The following is a 25,274-nucleotide window of genomic DNA, read 5'->3' on the forward strand; positions in this document are numbered from 1 at the left end:
ACAAACAAACAAATGGGGTGAGTAAAGTCTTATATAAACATTAAGGCTGGGCCTTACTGGGTTGATAGTCCAGAGTGTGAGCAAGAACATATGCTCTTCATTACATCTTTTAACTTTGGTCCTACAGTCCTATTCACCTCAAGAAGTAGAATGAAACAAGTCTGCCATGGGTCATCCTTAGTTTTATAGATGACAAGCCCAAATCATTTAGGTGTGTACAAATCCACAATGAACCCGAGTCTGGCTGGGACCCAAATATCTCATCTGCTCAGTTCCAAACAGAGTAGAAAAACCAGGTCCCCTGGGGCAATGCCATTAGAAGTAGACCTTGAGTTTTCCTTTCCTCATTTCATATCCACAGCATTTGACTAGAATTGGACAACATAAGTCAAATTCACCTCCATCTGAAATTTCATTAAGGGTCAAGTTCCTGATCACACTGTGTGTTACAGACACTGTTTCCTCCATGTGTAGGAGCACCATCATTCTAGCAAACCGTTGCTTCCATATGCCAAACCTGGGCCTGTTAGCAAGTTCAAGTTCTACCCCAGATCTCCTCCAAGCCATTGTAAAGAAGTATGGTAAGGTTTAGCTATCTAAATTAAATATATCATATCATATATGTTTATCTTGTCCTTTTAAAATTTTATTTTATGAGTTAACCTGCAATGTTCAAATTCCCAACCAAAGAAAAAGAGCAGAAAGTACCATCGAATAGCTATACAAAATATTTTTTACATGCTCCATGGGCAACACTGGTATGGCAGAGGGTCTCTTAATGCCCCTTGTTTGTGCTCTTGGTGCCAACTTGAATATTCTACATCAAATGAGGATTAATGGGGTGGCTGGAAACCTAGCTTTCTAGTAACCATGTTGTCCATTTTAACACCTTACCCATGTAAAGTTGGCCGTCCCGTCCATGGTGAAAGTAGGAGGGCAGACAGTCACCATCACTCAAAGGATAGGAAAGAGATATGTTTGTACAAAGCTAGAGAAGTATCTGTCTGACTAGTACCAGAATGAGCCTACCTGTTTTGAAAATAAAATAATTATCTCAGGAGAGCTATGTCAGAAAGTCTTTCTGTCCTTATATATGTTTAGAATTTAAGAACCATAGAGAAGAAAGTTCCTAGCAGATCATAATCTATCTTACCGCAATGTTTCATAAAACTTTCACTGATTCAGACATTTGGTTCGCCTTAGGGTTTTATTTGATTAGCAGAAGAAATAGAAAGGAAAAGAACTATTTCTCTGGGAATTCTTGGCTGCATTGCTATACAAATCTCTGTATATGTAAGAATGACTTGTTAACCATTACCTCAGGTCATGATAAGGCATAGTTCTTTGAGAAGTCACTTTGGGTTACAATTCCCAGCCAGATATTCATGAAATTTAATAAATCAGATAAACTACTACATTTAAAAAATGACAATCATCTTAAAATAAATATAAAAGTCCCCATTCAATGGACACTCTTATTTCTGGCATTTATCAAGTTTAGATTTTTTACTGAGTGGCCCTTCTGAAAATCTGCAGTACATGGTAGATAATCTTCATAATGCTGACCCTAAGATACTATAAGATTCAATGTACTGGTTGATACCTCAAGAAGGGTTGAAACTGCATTTAATGTAGCTTTTGTACTAAGTACATCTTACTATTTTCTGGGCTTACTGGATATAACAAGATAGAAATTTTTCAGACTTTAATAACGTCAACCTTAAAAAAAATTAATGAACATTCTGTCTAAAGGACCTAGTCCAATCATTAGATTATCATTTAGTGACACCTATTTGAAAGCTAAAATAACTTTTAGCTTAGATTTTTTAAAATCCACATAAAAAATTCATTCCCAAACTTACCATTAAGATGGAAAATAATTTATATCTATGTAAAATGAAAGTAAACTGTAAGAGGAATATGTGGAGATAACTTCTATAACATTAAAATTTGTTCCATAATGAGATGTGTTACAGAATATATCTTAATTTTCAAAAAAGAAATAACTGAAAGGACAAACCAAAAATGAAAATTTCAAAGCCCATACTCTGGGAATTTTAGAGGGTAAAAAGAGAAATTCATTATGTTATCTTTTTACATAAGCAAGAGCATTTAGCATAGATACAAATAACTGGTTCCATAAAAAAAGTCTAATATAACAAAGATATCCCCAAAAATTCTCATATATTTGTAAATTAAACCAAACTTCTAAAAATTCATTGATCAAAGATGAAATCACAAGGGAAATTAGAAAGTACTTTGATGATAATGAAAACAATACATCAAGATATATGGGATGCACCTAAAGAAAAATTTTACAGCCTGTAATGGTTATATTAGAAAATAAAAAAGATATAAAATCAATGTTCTAAGCTTCCACCTTGAGAAATTTTTAAAAAGATTAAATTAAACCCTAGGAAAGTAAATGAAAAAAAGTAATAAAAATAGGGTGGAGATTAATGAATTAGTAAATGGACAAATAATACACAAATAAATGAATGTTTTGTTTTTTTTTAAAAGAATAATATTGATAATTCCTCTAGCAAAACTGATCAAGAAAAAAATAAGAAAACACAAATTATAATTTCAAGGAATAAAAAAGGGAACATGACTACAAATCCTACAAACATTTTTAGGATAAAAAGAATATATTGTGAACAACTTTATGTCATTTCATCTTGGATAAAAGGGACAAACTTATCGAAACACACCCTATCAAAACCGGTAAAAAAAAAAAAATCAAAACAGCTCATATTAATTAAAGAAATTATAATAAAAAACCTATTACAAAGAGAACTCTAGGCCCAGATGGCTCCACAGATGAATTCTATTAAACATGTGCAGAAGAAATTATACCAGTCTTACAAAAATTCTTTCAGAAAACTGAGGGTAAGGGAATATTTCTCAACTTGTTTTATAAAGTTAACTAACCCTGATACCAAACCTGACAAAAACATTACAAGAGAAGAAAATGAGAGACCAATATCCCTCATGAACAGAGATGTGAAATTCTTAACAAAATATGAGCAAATAGAATCCAGTAATATGAACAATGAATAATACATTATGACCAACAGGGTTTGTCCCAGGGAAGCAGTTAATTTAACATGATGAAAAAAGTCAATGTCATTCGTCGTATTAATAGAATAAAGGAGAAAAACCAAATGATTATCTCACTGATGCAGGAAAAAAAGCATTCAACACATAATAAAATTTCTCAGCAAGCCAGGAATAGAATGTAGCAGCTTCAATCTGATAAAGAACTATAAAACCGACAGCAAACATTAGACTTCTCGGTGAAACATTAGTTTCTTCCTCTAATACTGGAAACAAGAAAGAATGTTGGCTTTCATCACTTCTATTCGATGTTGTATCTGAAGTCTTAGCTAGTTCAATAAAGCAAGAAAAATAAATAAAAGGCATAAAGATTGCAGTTGCTGTTATTCACAGGGAATATTATTGTATATGTAGAAAACCCTATTGAATTTACAAAAACAAACAAAAAACAAAAAACAAAAAACAAAAACGAAATCCCAAAGCTAATGGAACCAATATATTATTTTGCCAAGATCACAAGATACAAGGTCAATATACAAAAATCAACTGTATTTCTATATTTTAGCAAAAAATATTTGAAAATAAAAAATTTTAAATTATACCTTCTATAACTATCAAAAATAAAATATGAAAGAATAAATCTAATAAAAGATGTGCAAGACTCCCACTATAAACTACACAACTTTGCTGAGAGAAACTTGAGAAAACTTAAAAAAATGAAGATATATGTCATATTCATAGATTAGAAGATTCAATATAATTAAGATTCCCATTCTTCCCAAAATGACCTGTGGTTTCAGTGTAATCGCTATCAAAATTCTAGACTTTTTTGAAGAAATTGACAAGATGATTCTAAAATATATAAAGATATGCAAAGGATCTAGAATAGGAAAATCTTTTTAAAAAGATCTAGAATAGCAAAATAATCTCATGATTATTTAATAAAATTTAAAAATATCTATTTGTTTGGAGGGCTTACCTTATCTCATTTCAAGACTTATAAAGTTATAATAATTAAGACAAATGTAGTACTGGTATAAACATAGACAAATAGGACAAGAGAAGAGAATAGAATCCAGAAACAGACTGACACATGTACAACATCAATTGATTTTTGACCAAGGTGTCAAGTCAATTCAATTGAGAAAGGAAAGTCTTTTTAACAAACGGTGCTGAAAAACTGGATATTTATCCAGGTTGACTCCTATGTAGTTTCATACACAAAAATTAATTTGAGCTGAATCGGAGACCTATTTTAAAATCCAGAACTGTAAAGCTTATAAAGAGAAAATATCGTCATGATCTCAAGGATCAGCAGAGATTTCTTGGACAGACGCAAAAAATCATCATAAAAGAGGAAAAACTGACATATTAGACTTCATTAACATTAAAAATTTATATATCCGATAAAGGACTTGTATCCATAACATAAAAAAACAAACAAATCAATAATGAAAAGAACAACTCAGTTAAAAATGGGCAAAAGATGTGATTAAGAAATTAACAAATGAGGATAGACGAAGCCAATAAGCATATGAAAAGATGCTCATCACTAATCATCAAAGAAATGCAAATTAAAAGCATAATAAAATACATTTTATGCTCACTAAAATGCTAAAATCAAAGACTAACACCACTGAACAATAGATATGGAGCAACTGGAAGTCTAATATATTGTTGGTGGGAGTATAAAAAAATGATGTAACTATTTTGGAGAGCTGTTTGGCAGTTTCTTATAAAGTTAAACATACATTTACCATATAACCTTGGAATTTCACTGTGAGGTATTTATCCAATATAAATGGAAACATTTACCTACAAAAAGAGTTGTACAAGAATGCTCTTGGCAAGCTTTTGCATGCTACTAAAAACTGGAAACAACCTGAAAATGTATTGACAGGAAAGTGGATCAACAAATTGGGATATATTTATACCATGAAATACTACTCATCAATAACAAGGAATGAACTACTGATACACTAAACAACATGAATTCATCTCACAAACATCCTGCTGAGTGAAAGAAGCCAAATATAAAAACACATTTTGTGAGTTCACAGGAATGAAAGAAAACTAGTCTATGGTGATACAAGTCAGAAGTGGCTGCCTGGAAGAGGGAGGGAATTGATTAGAAAGGGGTATGAGGTACTTTTGGGAGAATCTTGTGGTAAACGGGTTTAGGGGACAATTCTCAAATAGTCAGAGAGCTCCTTCTCCACCTTGGTTTTACCCACAACTTTGGTAACTCTTGGGTGAGGGTTACCCAACGTACTACTGCGATACCGATTATACAGGGGGATTCTTTTGAAAAAGAATATGGAATGCAGAATGTATATATATATATATACATATGTACAATACAGATACATATATATGACCAAAATGTATCTGTATTGTGAAAATAAATGAAGATCAACTAAATTAAGAAAAACAAGGGCTATTTATTCTGAGCTTCACATACTGAGAGAGCCACCACCATGTGCCTTTTGGCAGAGACTCAAAAGCAGGTAGAGCAGTAGGAAAGCTTTAGAGTGGAAAGAAATGCTTCAGGTATGCCCTGATTCAAGGCTACTGGCATGGATAAGCTGGAGGCTGGTTAACTAGAAGTAGGGCATCCTATGTGATTGGTTAGCAGTGCATATTTGGCTTTCTCTGGTTTGTTGGTCCTACCTTGGAAGCATGGACAAAAATTAGAAAAGCTGTCAGTTAATCAAGCCCTAGCCATTTGGGGCTGATAGTTACAGAAGTTACTATTTAGCTTCCTGGATTGTCCACAGAGATAGCAATTTGGCTTCCTGCAAATTTGACTTACACATTCTAGCTTCCTGAGTTATTTACTGTAGATAAGGGGGTTGGTTCCTTGGGCAGGTTGTGAGTGAAAGTTTTATTTTCATATTATAATTGAGTCATTGTCCTTTTGTATATGCAGTCTCTCAATATGTGTCAGGTCAGATTGATTAATGGAGAGAGAGAGAGCAAACATACATTCATCACTGTTAACTGCTTAAGACAACATAAACTAAAATCGCCTACAAAGAACATTAAATAAACATGCCAAGCACCAGTTGGGGGCTAAAGGAGCATCCAAAGGAAAATACATCTGTACTACTAAGAAAATCAAATCTGTTAAAATCAAGTTATAAAGAATACTAGGCTGGGTGAGTAGTTCCTGGAAGTCCCACCTCCCTAAGTAAGGTTTTGAAAGCTGAGACTGAAAGTCCAGGTACTTTGCTATTGTTTGTCTCCTCCCTACTCCTGCTTCTGTTCAATTTTTACAAATTTAAGACAAAATGCACACAACGTAAAATTCACCATTTAAACCATTTTAAAGTGTACGATTCAGTGGCTTTTAGGATATTTACAATATTGTATAACCATCACTACTATCTAATTCCAGAACATTTCTATCACATCAAAGAGAAACGCTGTACCTGTTAGCAGTGAATCCCATGCCCCATTTCTACCCAGCCCCAAGCAACCAATAATCTGATTTCTGTCTCTATGGATTTGCCTCTTCTAAACATTTCATATAGATGGAATCATATAATATGTGGCCTTCCTGCACTTAGCATGTTTTCAAGGTTCATCCATGTTGTAGCATGTATCGATATTTCATTCCTTTTAATGGATGAATCATATCCCATTGTAGGGATGTATCACATTTTCTTTATCCATTCATCAGTTGGTGGGCACTTAGGTTTTCATATTTTGGCTATTATAAATAATAATTTTATAAATATTTACATACAAGATTTTTTGTGAACATGTTTTCAGTTCTCCTGGGTATATCTCTAGGAGTGGAATTGCTGGGTTATATTGTTACTCTATGTTTAATTTTCTTGAGTAATTGCCAAACTGTTTTCCAAAGTGGTTATACCATTTTATATTCCCATCAGCAATGTCTGTTATTGTTTCTTATGTCAGATTATAGCCAATTGAAGAGAAGAAAACCTGGAGTAGGTACCCTCTTATGTAAAGCAGCCTCACAGTCACCTTCCACCAAGACCTGCTCGGGATTCTGTGACGTATATACCTCTGCTATTGGCTCAGCTGCCTAATTCTTTCACCTAGGATATGGGAAAAGGGCTTTTCCTTCAACCATGCTGTGATCCAAGGACCAGAGGAAAGATCACATACTTTCCCGTCCCCTTCTCTATCTCTTCAGGCTTTTTTTTTTGGTAAATGGAGGTATATATTTTTTGTTTCTTTTGTTTCATTTTTTTGGGGAAAGGAGGCCGAGAAAGAATAAATTTTTAGCCAGGAGCCTCTGCCTTTTTAAAATTTAGCCTCTAAGGAGCCTTGGGGCAAAACTATCAGTAATGAAGGAAGCAATCAAGAACCTTAATTATGTTCTTTGAAAGTTAAACCGAGTACATAGTTGTTCCATTTCTCTTAACCCAATGCAAAGTTTATTAGAACATTTAGCCACTGACTTCCAACTTCCCAAATTGTAGCTGTCTTCAAAGAGATATCCTGAAACATCTGTAGATGGCAGATTCTGCCCACCTTTCTATAGATCTGCCCAAAAAAGCTCAACTTGCTATTGATTCTAAATTGCTTTCACATGGAAATGCATTACGGGAAATCTACCAGCCAATCAGCTTTCTTGGAACTAAAATTTAGAGCAATTTGGAAGTAGCCTTAGAACCTAGCTATTTATCTCTGTTCAAGCCCTTCTCAAATTTTTGTTGTGTTTTGCTTTTAAACAATTGTACAATAATTTCTCTTTCTCAGACAAAGTATCTTTAGAATCTTAGAAGGAAGCCCATCCTTTCCAAGGCAGACAATTCAACAGAAATCCTACTCTTTATTTCTCAGGGCCAAAAAGGCCAAAAAAATTATAGGGAAAGAAATAGAAACTGGCTTTCTGAATACCAATAATGGGCCCAGTCACATGCTTCATATTTTATAGATGTTATTACATTTAATCTTAACAATAGCCCTATAAAAAGGTTCTTTTTATCTCTTGTTTTACAGATATGGAAATGGGCTGAGAGAGGTTAAATTAATTTCCCAGGATCACATGAGTAAATAAAGAACTTGGGCTTTAGAATTAGTATAACATAATGGTTAATGGTTAACACTCTAAAATTGGATCGTCTGGATTTGAATCCTAATTCTACTGCTTACTGTGTAATTTTTGACAAGTTCATTTCTCTAAGCCTTAGTTGCCTGCTCAGTAAAATGCAGACAATGGCAGTATCTATCTCATAGGGCAGGGGCTGTGAGCATTAAATAAGATAATGCTTGTACATTTGTAAGCTAATGTATCCTGATTTCTGAATTATGAGTGTTTTTGGATTGTCAGTGGCCTTCTTTTTGAGTGAAGAGCTATGATTCTCACCTACTTTTCTAGCTCAGAGATAAAGACATGGGAAAAGTGCCCTTATCCTTTGCTTCACCAAAAAGTTAAAATTCCCAAACTATCAAAAAATATCATCACTCAATCACAACTGAATAATTAACTAAGATGTGACATAGTTTTGATGAGACTCTCATGAGGTGATGTCTGGATATCTTTTTTTTTCATAGAGAACATATTTCTTAATTTGAGACTGAAGAAAAAACACAGTTGTGGCATAGCCTATGCATTAATATTGTGTGAGACCAGCTTAAAAACCATCAGCGGCTCCTACACTAATCTACAAAGCACGAGTATATAACTGGAAGCACTCTATAATGGTTCAGGCAAAGGCAAGTTAATTTGTGGCTATAGATGCATCCAAAATGTTTTGGCAATAAGAATCACTTCATTCCAGCCCACAGAGGTATTAATGGCTCATCTGACCTGGGCTGTATATAACATTATTGATAAGTTGTGTCTTTCTCAGATAAATGACTGTTTTCTCCACTTCCCAGAGGAGCTAATATTTAATCAGTCAGGAAGTTCTCTTTGGCATCAGGAAGACCCTGGTTCAAATTCCATTTCCACAAGTCACCAAATCTCTGAGTCTCATCTGTTAATAAAACATCTATCGAATAGGGCGGTTATAAGAATTAAATGAGATCATGCATATAAAGTGCTTAGCAGAGTATAGTAGGAACTCAATGTATGGTAGCTATAAATATTATGCCCACTGTAGAAAATTGGAAAGAATAAAAAGAAAGAGAAAAGGTCACCAATAACTTATCTTCCCAAAGGCAACCACTGTTAACTTTTAGTCAGTCATCTTTTTTCTATATGCAGTTTGTCTTCATGTAGATCTGATATCATACCACATAAACTATATGCATTCTGTTTTTGTTTTGTCTTTTTGGCCTATTAATGTAACTTAGATATTTCCTCACACCATTAACGGCTAGGAAGTGCTTCTATATAGTGTCTAACAAAAGTTTTTCCTAGTTATGAAGCCCTTGGAAATGATTCCTACCTCATCTTCCTGCTACTTTGGGATTCTGACCTCCCGGTCTTGGGAATGGAATGTTCAAGTCTGCCACCATCATCACTTGGGACCACAGCAAAACATCTCCTAAGTGCTTATAGGGTGTTGAGTGTGCTTGAGTGTGCAGGCTCCAAAAAAACCTGAAGGCAGCACTGTAGTGCACAATGTAAGGTGGTGTAGAAAGCCTTACATTCCACAGCCATCTGCTCAACTGCTTCTCAAATTTTTCTCCCACACAGTACAACAGAAGCTGCTAAAAAACCAAAAACAAAACTCCCAAACTTGCTCATGTGCCCTAAGCTGAAGCTGAAGCTCCTTCTTCCTGGATACCTTTTCTAATACCTTCTCTTCAAAGAATAAGATGTATTGCTAGGCTTAAATATTTTTTAAAAAACTGCTAGGATATTAATATTTAATTTGGTTCTAAGCATTTGAGTTGCCCAAACTATACTGTCTATGCTAACCTATCCCTCATTCTCATTGATATCATCTCTTTTTTTTTAGAGAATATAATTATCTAATTGTAGAACCCAAAATTGACCTCAACATAGAATTAGTGAAAATGAAATACAAATAAAATTTAAAGTAAATATAATCATCTATAACTTTTATTTTGACCAACTATCTGGTTTTGGGGGGATTGTGGAATCACTGTTTTTACTATTATTTTTGATCTTAAATAAACAGTTCTCCAGAAGAGAAATGGCCATGTCCCTATGCAGAGAAGACATTAAAATGAACTGAGAATCAGAATATTGGGGTTTCTGAAAGGTCTAAGATTCTGGTTCTATCAGTGACGAACTATGCAACCTCAAGGAGCACAAATTCTCTGAGCCTGCTTCCTCATCTAAAACACAGGAATAATAATCTACCTCCACTTTGTCAACCTTATGGAATTTTTATTCATGACAGATTAAATTATACATGTAAAAGTAATTTGCAGCTTGTATAGAGCTATACAAATAGATGTAAGTGGGAAAGTATTTTGCTTTTAAATAAAAAGGTGAGGAAAGAAGAGAAGATCTCGAACACGCCCTAATTGCTTTTTGAATTTTTACCTATACAAGTCAACAACTGCCCTAAAACGCTATAAACAGATCATTTTTGAATAATTCCATCCTTGATTGTCCAGTTTTCCTCCACACATGCATCATGCTGATTAAAGGATTGGCTATCTTCATGCTGTGTTAGAGGAAAGTTAAGTGTTAAAACAAAACAGACTGACATGCTATCTCAAGGAACTTTTATCAGCTAAGGAGGGACTGAGGAAAGTTAAGGAATTAGAGATAGGAAGGATTAGGATCACTCAGATTATAAGAATTTAAAACTAGAAAAAAGGTATAAACAGCTTAGAATTTAAAGAAATGTTAAGAGATGGTTTTCCCAAAGAGGGAAGCTATTATCCAAATCCCTAGACAAGTGATTTTGTGAAGCTATTATATGCAACTCCTCCAGAGCCTGACATTTGATTACATTTAAAATTCATCTTTTGCTTCCCTTTTCCTTCCTCCCCCATACACCATGTGTTCTTGCCCCAACCTCCTACTTTTCTCTCCTTTGATTTATTTCCATTTCAATCTCTTTGTTGTCTAAGTCCATTTTGCAGTGGTTCCCTTAACCTCTGCTAGCCTGGCTCTCCTTGGCGCACATCTCCGACCCTCGGCATCATGTACGCACATCTCTCTTGGGAAAAATCACATCTCATTCTTGCAGAGGAGACTTAGGAAATTATTCAAAAGTATATTACTTTTTAAAATAGAAAGATAAGAGCTTTAAATTCCAAGCTGTTTCCCTAGGAGGAGAGAGGATGTGGCCGGGAGAAGCAATGGTAGTTCCAAACCCGCTCAAACTTGGTCTTTGATAGTGACACGATGCTTCTCATTCCATCTGGGCAGGATCCGTTGGCAAGAGGCATTCAGTCAAAGCAGGTGGGGACAGGGAAACAGGCAGATAGACTTGAAAAGATGGCGAGAAAGAAAAAGAGGTAAAATAAAAGGAGTTGATGGAGGAAAAGGTAACAGAAACAAAGAAAGATGGAGAAAATGGAGCAAAGAATGAAGTAAAAAGGGGAAAAAAAGAGACAGTAAAAGAGGGAGGATTGAAAAGTGAAATAGAAACCAGGAGGGAGAAAACAGAAACGGTTAGCGTAGAAACAAGAGTAGGGAGCAGAGCGTGGGAGACCAGGTGGAATGAGCAGAGCAGGGAGAGGAGAGAGGAAGGGAGCGGCGAGACTGCCATGCCTAGCCTCGGTCTATATGTTTACTTCCTTACGCTGTCATCGGTAGCTGCCTTATCTATTTTCACCTCTGGCAGGAGACGCCCGCCGATGTGAGAGCCAGGGCCTCCGATGAGGGACACCACGCCGTTGCAGTCCACGGTGCTGTTGCGCTTCACGCTGCGCCGCAGGCTGGGGAAGATGCGCGAGGAGCGGCTGCCCTGGCTGTAGCCGCTGTAGCCGCTGTAGCTGCTGCGGCGCTCGCGCGCCCGGATGGGGATGAAGAGGGAGTCCCGGCGGCCGTCGCTCTCTTCCACCGTGCTGTGCTCGTCGTCCGCAAACTCGTTCTCCGAGCCCGGGTCCCGGAACCGCCCGGGGCCCCTGAAGCTGAAGATGCTGCTCTTGCTGTTGTGGCGGGAGAGGAATGGAGAACCGGGAATGCTGAGCAGGGACTGTAGGAACAGGAATTGAGAGAGTGAGAGGCAGACATGAGACGGGAAGCTGACCCCTTACAGGCTAAGCAAAAGCCATTCGCTTCCCCAGCCTGGCCCACCCTTGCATTCCTGTTGTCAGAACACGAGTGTTTCCAGAAAGCACTTGGTCAACACCCATTATTACTCAGTTTTTGCCTCATACCCTTGAGGTATGGGGTCTTACCAGTCTTGCCAGTTAACCACTCAAAATGCTTTTATCTCATGCTCTAGGTAGCCAAAGCACTGGGAAACACATTGGCGTGTCTATTTCTCATACTATGGGCTCACATGGAGTGTGCCTTTAATTTACTCAAGTGAGGCTTTATGGCACACTTAGCAAAAAGTTAAGAATTTAAAAGTGGGTTTCACTTGCCATTCTTTCACGGAGCACATGCCCTGGAGGTCAGGTACAATGCCAACAGTGGTCTCTGAGCTTTTAGTTCAGTTGAAAATTACATTCCCTCCCACTCCATTTTAAAATCAAGAAAAAATTATTTTCACCAAAAGTTTAAATATTTGTAAGTTATATAATTCGCAACACTGACATTTTAAAATTACTCTTCCTTACCACTCAGAAATTTTTCCTCATTTCTTTCTTTCGACTCATACTTCCATTCCACATTCTCTAGAGAATTTTATGCTAATGAATATTTTATACTTTAATGTATTTTATTGACCACTTTTGAACACTTTTTTGCAACAAAAATTATAAACTGGACTTTAAAAAATTTAAATTTTCCTGTGACCATGAGTCTCTAAGAAATTTAAGGAAATCTTCTCGAATTGAGTTTTTATTATAATTCTTATTAACAGTTGACTAAGATATACAAATATACATTTTATAAGTAATTTCTAAACTTAAAAAGAAAATTTTATTAAAATGTATCTTTTAATGACATGGATGAGATTTTTCTTCTTCAGTTGGTGTTTTTGGTTTAAATATTTGTAGAGAGCATTACTTATTATTAGAATGAGACATGGCTCAACAATTCCCCTCCTCCCCTTCTAATATTAGATTTTTAAGTGGAAGAACTTTATTAATGTATATAGAATCCTGGAACAAAAGAATTTTGTTATAGTAATGTCACTCAATTCTTTGAACGCCTTCCAAATTATATGCCAAAATCACATAGTAAGCTATCAGCAAAATTTATTTTAATGATCTACTGGCTAACAATTAGATTCGGTCTTCTTTCAATTCTCTTAAAAGCAAAGAACTGAAAACCACTCAACTTGCCAAAAGATTTATTACTTAGATATTAGAATTATTTCATTTCTTGATTTCTGTGGATACCAAAAAGGCTTTATTATTTACTAATAATTACATGAGTTACTCTTATAGGGGTTACTCTTTTCCTTAAAGGAAACTTATTTAATCCAACAGAAAACGTTGGAAAAACCAAAATATTATTAATTTCTATACACCAATACCAACATTAATTTTTTTAATAAAATGATTTTATCTTATCACATGCATTAAAGATATATTAATCAAAACCTTAAAGCCATGGATTTAGCTCATTTAATTTATGAAAATGTCTATTGTTCTCATTGCTAAAGCAACTGGCAAAATAAGACATTTTTGTAGGAAAAAGTATGACCTCATTTTTCATTTTTAATAAATGTATCCCAGTGACAACTATCTGGCTCCTGAATTTAAAGCATCCCAATACTCCTGACTCTAACTCTGTTTCACTCTTAACTGAAGTGTGTGAGAGGTAAATTCAGAAAGCCTTATAATTGATTTACATTCAATGGATTAAAGAAAACTTTATAGGCACTAATATTTTCAATTGTCCCTTTGTTTGGCACCCCAAAGATTTTTATACCCTAGGTTAATGCACTACATAAGATATGGATGACAGAGAGGTATGCCTTCCTTTTGTAAAGTTGGAAACGGAAGTGGAAAAGGATAACTGGTGCAACTTTGAACCATCGGGCTAACCTTGGGCACAGAAATATATAAGTTAAAGATCTGGGAATCCGGTTCCTTAAAACTAACAGTGCTTGGAAAGCCTTCATGTTTCCCAAGGGGATGTACCCCCAGTTTGAGGGTGACTGCTCTAAGAGAAAGAAACTTGACAACTGACTTTAGATAATCCTCCTTGCTACCCTGAGATACTCAGCTTGCTCAATTATGACTCTGAAGGAATTTTCAAAATAATTTTAAACTATATGAAGTTTTTGTTTTAGAGTTTAGGCCTTAATCTTCTTGTAAAATGTTTCTACTGTGAAAGTTCTTTGTGGGCTTGGACTCTGCCAATATAGGGCATATATCGTAAGTGTTAAACTTTTTAAAATAATACTTTTGATGATAACTCTGGAAGGGCGATTAGGGCTTCTCTTTGATATTTTCGTCCATACCTTTTTGTTACCTAGAACTCCATTTCTTAGTTCTAGACTCAAAATGCTTTCGGTTCTAGTCTCTTTCTATAATGTACGAAGCCCCTGTGCTCCAATCAGGATATTTTCTTTGGATATTTTTAGTTCCATCATACTCCATTCTCTCACCTGTATTTCCCTTGTTATGCAGTCTTTTCCTACCTTGGCTCAAAGCAACTCATGTATCTCTGAGACAATAAATGAATTTGGCCACATCAAGAAAACCATTAATCATAGATGATTTGATATAAATGTCACTGCTTAATATATACCACGTGCTGTACATAGATCTTCTGGAAAAGAGAATGCAGGCATGCAACATCTCTGACTCCTTTCCTAATCACTGATTTGTTTTGCTCTTTTGCCCCTACTCCGCACCAGAAAGGAGAAGCTGCACTGGCTAGATTCCAAAATGTTCACTGGGTCTCATTTATGAGTGGATGGTGTCACTGTGTGTTAAAAGGGCACACACATGGCCAGCTCTTATACTTCCTTCCTCTATGTTTTTGCATTGGTAAAGGGATCAGGGCCTTCTCCGATTCACTGTTTGTTATTCTTCTCCTCATATATGTGTTTGGGCACCCTCACTGATTCATTCCCCTGAACCACTTCTCAATATGTGACTCACAGACCAATGTTAGTGAATGACCTGCTTCTGGTTTGCAATGAGACAAGCAGAAAAATAGAGAGAAGCATTTAGAAACTCTTATAGCAACTGGACATCACAACGTCCAAGAATGTGATCATTTTTCTAGACATTCATTGTTTTTTTATTCCACAATAGCATCAGTTCATGAAAACTTGGAGAAAACAGAAACTGGTCCTTTACCACAGATAGTTTGAGAAACATTTCGCTAAACAATGTGGCTGGCCATATGATGTTAAGTATCTTAAAATGTACCTGTGATTTTGTTTTCATGGAGTATGGTAAGGTGATTGCCTTTGAAAGAAGAGTTTGTTACTTATAGTTCCCAAGAGAAGAGAGCATGCAGGGCCTCATGGGGTGGCACTGGGATTAGTAAGGAGGCAGAAAGAACAAGGAAAAAAGCATGGCCCAGAGCTTTCACGATTGTTTACTTAGGAAGGAATGGGTGAGGCAGAGTAGGCATCTTTGAGCAAGTTTATGATAGTATAGTTAGAATAATTTCTGGGCTACGGGAGTGGTCCTAGTTGTCTAGAAGCTGGCCCTGGAGTGATTTAGGGCAGGGGAAATACCGACTTGGTTAGTAAGAGTTAGATAAAAAGAGAAGGTGGAGGATAAGGGTTTTGGGATGGCTGATTTACATTTGAAAGGCACCCTTCCAGGTAAGCAGCATGCTATCTCTAGGAATTAAGCTAGCACTGAAAGGGTCCTACTCAGCAAGGATCCTAAAATGTCAAAGCATCCTAAAATACAGAGAATACAAACATGATTAATATAGTGATCCTAAGATTAGGTTTAGGGGGGATAGGAAATATCCTTAGGCTTCGACCCACATGTTCAGTTTAACACAGAACACTGAGGTTCAGGGCATAAGCCTAGATGTTAATAAATGGTGCCTTGGGCACACGTATCTCCCTTGAGAGCGTCAATGGAGAGAAATGTGGCCAGGACAAGACAGGACTCAGGCACTCCTGGGGTCTTTTGTTAAATCCCATAATCACCTTTAACATCATTACTCCATGTCCTGAGAATGGCATTCAAGATCTTCCCAGCTTTGACCCTAATTTACTTTACCCATTTCGTCTTTCACTCTTTCTCCTCATATACCCTATCTTCCAGTCGCACTGTCTTCAGGTCTTTATTTTCTCCATTTCCAGTGCATACTACATTTTCAGCTCTGGAAATCATCTCCGCTCTGCACCGTCCAACCCTTCAGCTTCTTACTCTACAAATTTCCTTAATCCTTCCACAGCACTGAGCCCCTTTCAGAGTTCTTATGCTCTACTTTTTACTAACATTTCTTTATATATGTATTTTATGTCTCCTTTTTAAACAACTACAAGCTCCTTAAGGGCACACTGCCTGACTCATCTTTATTTCTCCTGGAGTGCTTTGTACATTATAGGTACAATGTTTAATTTAATTAACATATATTTAGAGTATATACTGTAAATTAGCCACCCAACTTAGCATTGTTCTTTACCTGCATTGGGTCATTAACTCATTTTTGATGGCAAATTCCTGGACTGAATGTGATTTTGCATTAGGCTAATGTTGGGTGCTGACACTACCTGATACATTATGACTCCAAATTAGGAAAGAGATTTGATTTATTTGATAAATGACCATTAAATACCTATTGTATGCTATATGATACGGATATATGGATGAATAAGACATGCAGTATGGTCCCTACCCTCTCTAAACTTGTAGCCTAGTAGGATATATTATATATTATATGAGATTCAATACACCAGACTATTCTTAATTGATTGGAAAGTGATAAGGAAGATAATGATCAATTCAGTAACCTACATAAACCTAGAAATCGGGGATCCTGAGACAACACATACTACAGGAAACAATTTATCTATTATTCTTAAATTCTTTGTTTCATTATTGGCAGAAGAGTTGACTGCAATAAATGTGGAAGGGAAAAAGATGACTTTGTTCCATTCCTCCTTGCACCCTGTGTATCCGATCCTGATGCATCCATTCCCTGAGGTGATACACCCTGAGGGTAGCCACCCCAACCCCTTCCCAATCTCAACTTCCCTAGACTAGAGGGTTTCAGTGATGATTCCAGGCCCAAGGCTGTATTAATTTCTGGGATCCCGCTAGTATGAGACAAGGAGGCCTCAACTTCCTGTTTTCAAAACTCTTTCAAGTCCACCAGCCAGGAGCTTCTGGTCCTTTTCAGGAAGTCACAACACAGTTAACTGAAAATACTACCTTAGGTCTAGGTGTGTGTTTGGGAGAATGGCTTTGGGGTGTTCTTGATTTAAGGGCGGGCCCTCATATTCTAAAGAAAAATTAACCGGGGATTTCAGGGCACCCATGTCAGCTCTCTGTTAAGAGGAGGCTTAACAATGACTGAGATGTTTAGAATGTGATAAATTGGTGACTTAAATGTTCTATTTCCATGCCGTATTTCATTTTTTCTTCATTTTACTTTTTCTTTCCAATACAGCAGTGGTTCTTAAAGTGTTGTCTGGGCACTCTTAGGAGGGGGTCCCTCTGACCCTTTAGGGAGGTTCATGAGGTGAAAAACTACTTTATAATAATACTAAGATGATATCGGACTTTATCATTCTCATTTTCTCAAAAGTATACAGTGGATCCTGTGGGCCTTACAGTTTCACAGTATTTAAGACTTTTCTGATGAGATTAGTAATGATACCGTATGTGATTTTTTTAAAAAAAATACTCTATATCAGTACTTGGAAGATCTGCATAACTTGGTGAACCAGTATTTCCCATATGACCAATGAATGATGCTACAAAGCATTTATGAATCAAAGATCTGTAGTGCAAAATACCACAAAAGATTTAAATGTAACAGAGTACCAAGTAACTGATACAGTTTCAGATTCCACATTACAACTAACCATTAAACTACCAGTGTAGAGTTTTGGAATAGCATCAAAGCATATTCACATTTACATGAAAAGGCTATTAATATGTTCCTCACTTTTCCAACTACATCTGTATGAAACTAAATTTTCTTCAAATACTTCAACCAAAAAAAAATACTGTAACAGACTGAATGTCAAAACAGGTATGATATTCTAGCTTTCTTCTATTAAACCACAGATTAAAGAGATTTGCAAAAATGTAAGCAGCACCAATTTTTCCACTAAATTTTTTTGTTTTGGAAAGCAGTTAATTTTTATAAAAATATGTATAATTTGTATTAAATATATAATATGTTCATCATTATCTTAAAATAAATCTGTAAATATTTTTAAATTTCTTAATTATAATTTCTAATATGATAAATTAAAAACACATTAAGAAACGCTCTTTATGGTCCTCGATAATTTTTAAAGATATAAAGAGGTCCTAAGACCAAAAAGTTTGAGAGCTGCTGCAACGGAATAATGAAAATACTTTGCAAAAATGGACTCAATTTAATATTTATAAATTGTCCTAAGCCCTAAACACATAACAGTAATTTTAAAGAGAAATGGGTAGGAGACAGGTCAGGCAGATGTCTCATGTAGATCTCAGAAGATCTGGCAATAAAGGACACTGGCACACATTTGAACTGTGCTGTGGAAAAACTGAAGCCACGTTCATTGTTAAGGCAACAGGAGAGAAGATCATGCATGTATGGAGGGTCCTGGGGTGGGCTGACTATAGACTAGTGATTAGGAGCACAAGCTTTGCAGTCAGAAGGACCTGGTTTGAATCCTGCCTCTTACTAGCTATATAACCTTAGATATAAACAGGAGAGTCTTGAAACAAAGAATATTACTACTGTGTGGGGCTTCTAAGCAAGTCTTGGCAGTCAGCCATGGCCTCTAGGAATCTACAATTTTTTTCAGATGGGGGAAATTAGAGGAAGTGAACATTTCATGCAAAGCAGGACATCTTAGAAATCCAGATTTATTTTTTGAGCTAGAGAGCAATCTGTGCAACTCTGTGCTAAAGTGTATAGATTAATCAGAGACCATTCAAAAGCAAAATGTTAACAGTACTAAGGTATTCATTAACTAGCTCAGTGATGGCTTGCAAGACAAGGGCTGGATTATAGCAAAGCTGTAATCACGCTTTTCCCCAAAAGAGGCTGAACTAGGAGAAAGATGATGTGAAGGTGAGCCAGAGATGGCTTCAGGCCATAATAAAGTCCCAGAAGGGGCTAAATCAGATTAATAAAAGTCCTCCATTCCTTTGTCCAACAAATATCTGAATGCTAGCCATTTGCCAAAAAGCAGGCCTTGATTTTAGGACTTTATCTAAGAGAGGAGAGGATATGAACATAAGAAAATACAGTATCACAGAGTAAAAGGTAAAACATAAAGAGTATGTATAAAATATTATGGAAAGATGAAATAATTTCCAATTGGGTATAAAATGGGGGATGTCAGGGAAGTTTTCTTGAGAGAAGGATGTGAAGGACAAGTATGATGTGGATAGTCCGAGATGAAAAAATTGGGCATCTTAGGGTGTTTCTAGAGAAAAACAGAGGGCAGAAGACAAACATCATATATAGAAGCATGTAGTAGTTCATTTGGTTTAAGTATAGGGTGCTTGATGAAACAGTGGCTGGGGATTGAAAAGGTAGGCTGTGTTCAGGGGAAGGAGGAGTGCTATGGGATTCATCAGTAAATAGAGTAATTCTAATTAGAAGAATTCTCTTACCCATTCTTCTTAATTACTATTCTAAAATGTCAACATTTTCTTTAAAGCCCTTATTCAACCTCTCAGTTCTTTCAATAAGATTTTTAATTTCCTACATTTTTGAAAACTAAGGACTGCCAGGTACCCTCTTCCTCAACTTCCTACTCCCTATCTACAAACTCATCCACACTCACCCTCCCCAATTTTCCTGATGTTTTGGGGGTACAAAGTGCCCCTTTCCTGTTAGAGACTATGTCTACTTTTACATCCTCCAAGATTGTGCTCTATTTTCTTTTCTATTCTACTCCATTTTCTACTTCTACCTCCCCTTCTTCTGGGTTGTTACCCCTACAGATTATAAAAATGCTTATTTTCACCCATATTCTTTAAATAAGCTTGAGCGACAAGTCTACACTCACTGTCTCCACTTCTCACTCGATATGGCACCCTGCCTTACCCTGGATTGAAATGTGTCTTTAAAGTTCTCAATGCCTCATACTGCCAAACCCAACAGACATTTCCAACTCGGAACTAACAAAGCATCTCTGTTAAATTTCAATCCATTGATCACTCTCCTGCCTTCTCCCATCCCTATGCTCTCTTGGCTTCACTGAACTCTTGGTTCTCTTAGCATCCCTTATGCCTGCTCATTTGTTTTCCTTCATGAGCTCCAACTCTGATGCCAATGAAACACCACTGGTTATGCCTTTGGCCCACTGTTCTTTCATTCGACATAATCTCTTTGAGTAATCTCATCAAGTCTCATGGTTTCAATCACCACCTCTCAGCTCAGAACCTTCTCTCTATCATTTGACTATATGTATGTCTAAAAGACCTCTCTACTTGGTTATCCAACAAATAACTCAACTTGGGATGTCCAAACTGGAACATACTTTTCTTCCAAACCTAGAACGTCCTTTCTTCTGTCTAAGTGCTCCCTCATCAACACACACATACATACCAGACCAATTGCTGTTTATCCTTTATTTACTTTCCTCAGAAAATCTTTCCTGAACCTCCAGGTTGGGTTGGATCTCTACCCTCCAAGATAGGCCAGCATATCTCAATTATGGAATAATGCCAACAATAGTATTGGATAAATAATTTTAAATATATCTGGCTGCTCCATTACATCGTAAGCTCTCTAGGGCAAAGATGATGTTTTAACCACCTGTTAATCTCTAGGACCTAGTACAATCCTTAACATATGGTAGGTCCTCCATAACTGCTTGGTAATGAATAATGAGAGCTGTGTTTTAGGAAGCTATCTGCTGACAGAATATAAAATACAAAAGAGAGGGAGAAAGACCACAGGAAACAAAACTGCACTGGATAACTGCAGAAAAACAAAAGAATACAAAAGTCTGAATTAAGACAGGATTAATCAGCATAGAGACAAGGGATGGACATGAGAGATTTTGCTGTGATAATATGAATAGGACTAGTAAAAGACTGAACTGGGAAGTGAGAGATGCAAAAAGAGGTATGACAAATCTTCCCTGGAAAACAAGACAAGACACTGGATACAATGCAATAACCAGTAACTGTAATCTATCCTATACCTTACAAACTTTCTTTAAAATAGGGAATTAAATAGCTTAAGAATTAGATCTTGTGGTATTCTTTGAAATCCAAAAATATCTATTATATGATATTTATAGTAACAGAAAGCTCAATAATTATCTATAAGTCCTCCCTTCTTTCTCTTAGTTTCCCTATTTAACAAAGTTGGGTGAAACAGAGGCTTTTAATCTACCAAAGGCTAATTTACCAGCATGACACTATGCTATATATCTAGAATAATTAATTACTAAAACTTGCCACATTCAAATAAGGCAACCTAAAGAGTTTCATCATTCTTTTTTTTTAAACCTACAGTTACATGCAATTCTTCAACAGAGGTATTTGAGCTAAAGTCTGATGTTCAGATGCCAAGAAGAAAAAAGTTCTTCCTGATGCTTTAGAACACAGGCTTGCCGATATAACACCAACTTTACTGCCAAAGTAAGTCTGCCAAAGGTCATCACATTGTCCTAGGGCTGGCTTTAGAGCGGAGAAGGGAGGGCAGGATTAGAGCAGAGGACGGTCCCAATATGTCAGGAATATTAGGACTAATATGTCAGGAATACTAGAAGAATGTTATCCTTCTTAGAGGATAACAATACGGAGCACGGAGAAGCAGGCCTGAGGATGCAGGGATGGGTCTAGGAATGTAAAGCCAAAAGGAAATATGAGAACTAAGTGAGATTAGGAAAACCAGAATTTCTTAGGTTACTTGACTCATGCAAAAGGTTTACCTGATTCATGATGGAAAACTTCCTCCCTATTCTGTTGTCTGGCAGCCGGAAGCCCTTCCTCCTCATACCATCTTCTGACTCTGATTTAAACACCTTCTCGGGATCCCCTTTCTCCTCTCCTTCAGAGAGTTCCTTTTGCTTCCTCTTCTTTCTCCTGTTACGTCTTTCCTTGGCACTCTTGGAACTGAGTTTAGAAATTTCAGATGAGCTCCGAGGGGAGCCTCCCCCTTCTTCACCTTCTTCCTCTATGGCATCTTCCGAGACAGTTCCTGCTGATGTGGCCATAGCAGCAGCCTAGGAAGGGAGCCACAGCAACAAACCAGATCAGAAGCAATCACCTGGAGCCACTCAAAGCCAGGAGATTAATACAGATCACCTCCTTTTCCTTAGGTAGGTAAAGGGGGAAAAAAAGGAGAAAGGAAAATCAGCCTGTCAGAGGAGACTGTGGTCAGGGCCTGGCTGCCTCCATTTTCTTGTTGAATTGTTATTGTGACACACAGCGCTAAGTAATCAGAGCAGAACCCAGTGGTGAGAACCTTGAGATTTATTCTCTTGAGTGTCTCAGACAAGAACTTGACTGCCTTCTTGGTGCTAAATGATCCTTTCTGAACAGCTCTGAAAATAAATGCTAAGAAACTATATTATACATATAGGCTCCCACAGTGTAAAAATACACGTATATCTGGATAAGGTTTATTAGGGTGGTAGGATTACAAATTTGTTTTTCACTTTTTACTTTACTATTTTATCTAGATCTCTTTTCAATTACAATCAATACTTTTTATGACCATACAGAATCTCTGAAGGAGATCCTAACGCTTTCCTCAACAAAAAGGCTATGCTTACATGAAGCACTATATAAATTACTCTGGCCACTTTTTTTCTTTCCAGGCACTATGGTAGTTGAACACTGAATAGTTGAGAAATTCATCAAAAGGTCATATTAACAAACAATTTGCCCATTAAGACAAATTGAATAATTAAACCAACCATCTGTAGTTGTTACTTGGGTTATTTTAATCAGATCAATGACTTCCATTTGACAACGTGCCTAGAAAAGATCAACTGGAGTGGCAATCAGATGGGGCCTTAGTCACAGCGATCTGGCAGGAAGGCCTCTTGCAAAGAACTGATGACCAACCTGTGCTTCTTCTTGTTGCTTCTTAAGTTGCTCCAACATTGCTTTGAATTCAGCCTCTTTTTGCTCTGCCTCCTCCAGCGTTGCCTGATTCTGTTCTTCATAAGCCATGGCCACCACAGCCAAGATCAAGTTCACCAGATAGAAAGAACCCACAAAGATGACCAAGACAAAGAAGATCATGTATGTTTTCCCAGCTGCTCGTAAGGTCTGTAAAGACAAAGACAAAGACCATTTTCTGAGTCACTTGCATCAAATGGATCAGGCTGAAAACAACTTGTGGGCTAATATTCCTCTGTAGGGGGACTACTGCATTTTGAACAGGACAGTCCTTCATTGTGTGGTACTCCTTCATACCGCAGAGCACTTAGCATCCCCAATGGCCAATTGGCCTCTCCTATCCTCAACTCAACAGTAAATGTCAGTAGCATCTCCCATCACTGTGATAAAAAAAATTCCTCTTCCATTTCCAAATATTCCTAATATACTCCTTTCATAGGAAAATGCTTGATTTTTTAAAAGAAAAAATGTTCTGGGCTAAGAATTATATTTGCCTTTGTCAGTTGGTTCTAAAACAAGTATAAAGAAAAGAATATAAGACTTCAGCTCATTTAAGGATTAACAGACAAACTCCATCTCTGGGATCAGGTCTAAGTCTTAGGAAGTTTCCATTTTGAGTGACATCCTTCCTTATTCTTTTGTAATAGGATGTGTCTTTATGTCATATGGATATGACATAAAGAATAATGGGGAAGGAAATAAAAGGAAGAAGCATCCTAAGACTATTCCTTTCACTAGCAGTGAGCCAACAGGAGTCAAAGAACAATTGGGTTTAGGTTATGTATAAGTGACCCACTATTACTTAGTTTTCATCTTTATTCTTTTCAACTACAAATATTTAATGGAATTTAATATCAATCATAAATATTTCACGAGAAAGATTCAAACCTGAGGGAACTCTAGGCTGTCCAACAGAAAGTAAGAACTCCTAGGGGATCTGAATTAGAAGCTTTCCTTAAGAGGTCCCTTCATGCCGAGGGGACATGTTTCTCATTCTCAAACTGGCATTATCAAATGCCAGAGGCAAATAGAAAACAATGGATTATCATAGAATTTCTAAGCTGGAAGATGCTCAGCAATTACCTAGACTAACTTCTTCATCACAACCAGCAAAGTTAAATGACTTTCCCAGCATCACTGATGTAGCCCAAGAAAACAGTACTGACCTTTTAAAATATCTGTCATAACTGGCTTGAACAAGTCCAGATGTGTTACAAATCTCAAAAATGTTGACATATTTAGACTCTAGGGTTCTTGTGGATAGAAGTCTCATCCTTATAATGTTTAGCATCGTGCCTCACACAATATGTTTAATTACTATTTCTTAAAAAGATGCCCTAAGCCCCAAAATCCAAAAGCAGAAATACTGTAGATAGTCTGATGAAACAATAGGAAGTAGTCAGACACAGCAGATTCCCGGGCCAGGCAAGAGGCTGTGAGCCGCTACAGCTATACACGACTGAGTATTAAAGAAATAGGGACAAGGCTGGGAGAATATATTTAATTTTATAAACCAAAGAAATACCATCCTAAAATGACTACATAATATCTTCACTAAAGGTCTCTTAAACAGAATGTTCCTAAACTCACATATCCTTATGTAAATTCTATCACCAAAGAAAAAGAGGTAGCACTTGAAAAAGAGGCATTACTTACCAACTGATATAAGTTTTCCCAATAGTCCTGGGTCATAAGGCGAAATAATGCCAAGAAGGCCCAGCTGAAAGTGTCAAAGCTTGTATAACCATAGTTGGGGTTCCTTCCTGCTTTCATACACTGGTATCCTTCTGGGCATTGCCTGAGGAAAGAAAGAGAAGCTCAGGGCTTTTCAACCTAATTCTACCCAGTCATCAGCTGTAAGTCATCTCCATGACCTTAGAGATATTAAATAACTATCTATAGAGCCAGGCCAACAAATGGGAATAAGAAAAAGGAAGGAAGGAGGAAAGGAAGGAAGGGAGGGAGGAGGGGAGGAAGGAAGAAGAAAAGAAAAGAAAAAAAAA

General features: G+C 36.7%; 1 protein-coding gene across 1 annotated transcript in view; it reads right to left on the reverse strand.

Annotated features, from left to right (window-relative positions):
* The window catches only part of SCN8A (sodium voltage-gated channel alpha subunit 8), a 180,167-nt gene that overhangs the window by 51,145 nt on the left and 103,748 nt on the right, over nt 1-25,274 (reverse strand). The window contains exons 11-13 of the mRNA XM_023524541.1: nt 23,215-23,421; nt 22,074-22,367; nt 11,712-12,107 (exon numbers count right to left, since the gene is read on the reverse strand). Coding sequence (XP_023380309.1) covers nt 11,712-12,107; nt 22,074-22,367; nt 23,215-23,421 — 897 coding nt within the window. The remainder of the gene's footprint in view (nt 1-11,711; nt 12,108-22,073; nt 22,368-23,214; nt 23,422-25,274) is intronic.

Source organism: Pteropus vampyrus, unplaced genomic scaffold (assembly GCF_000151845.1).
Source record: "Pteropus vampyrus isolate Shadow unplaced genomic scaffold, Pvam_2.0 Scaffold471, whole genome shotgun sequence".
NCBI classification, from domain to species: domain Eukaryota; kingdom Metazoa; phylum Chordata; class Mammalia; order Chiroptera; family Pteropodidae; genus Pteropus; species Pteropus vampyrus.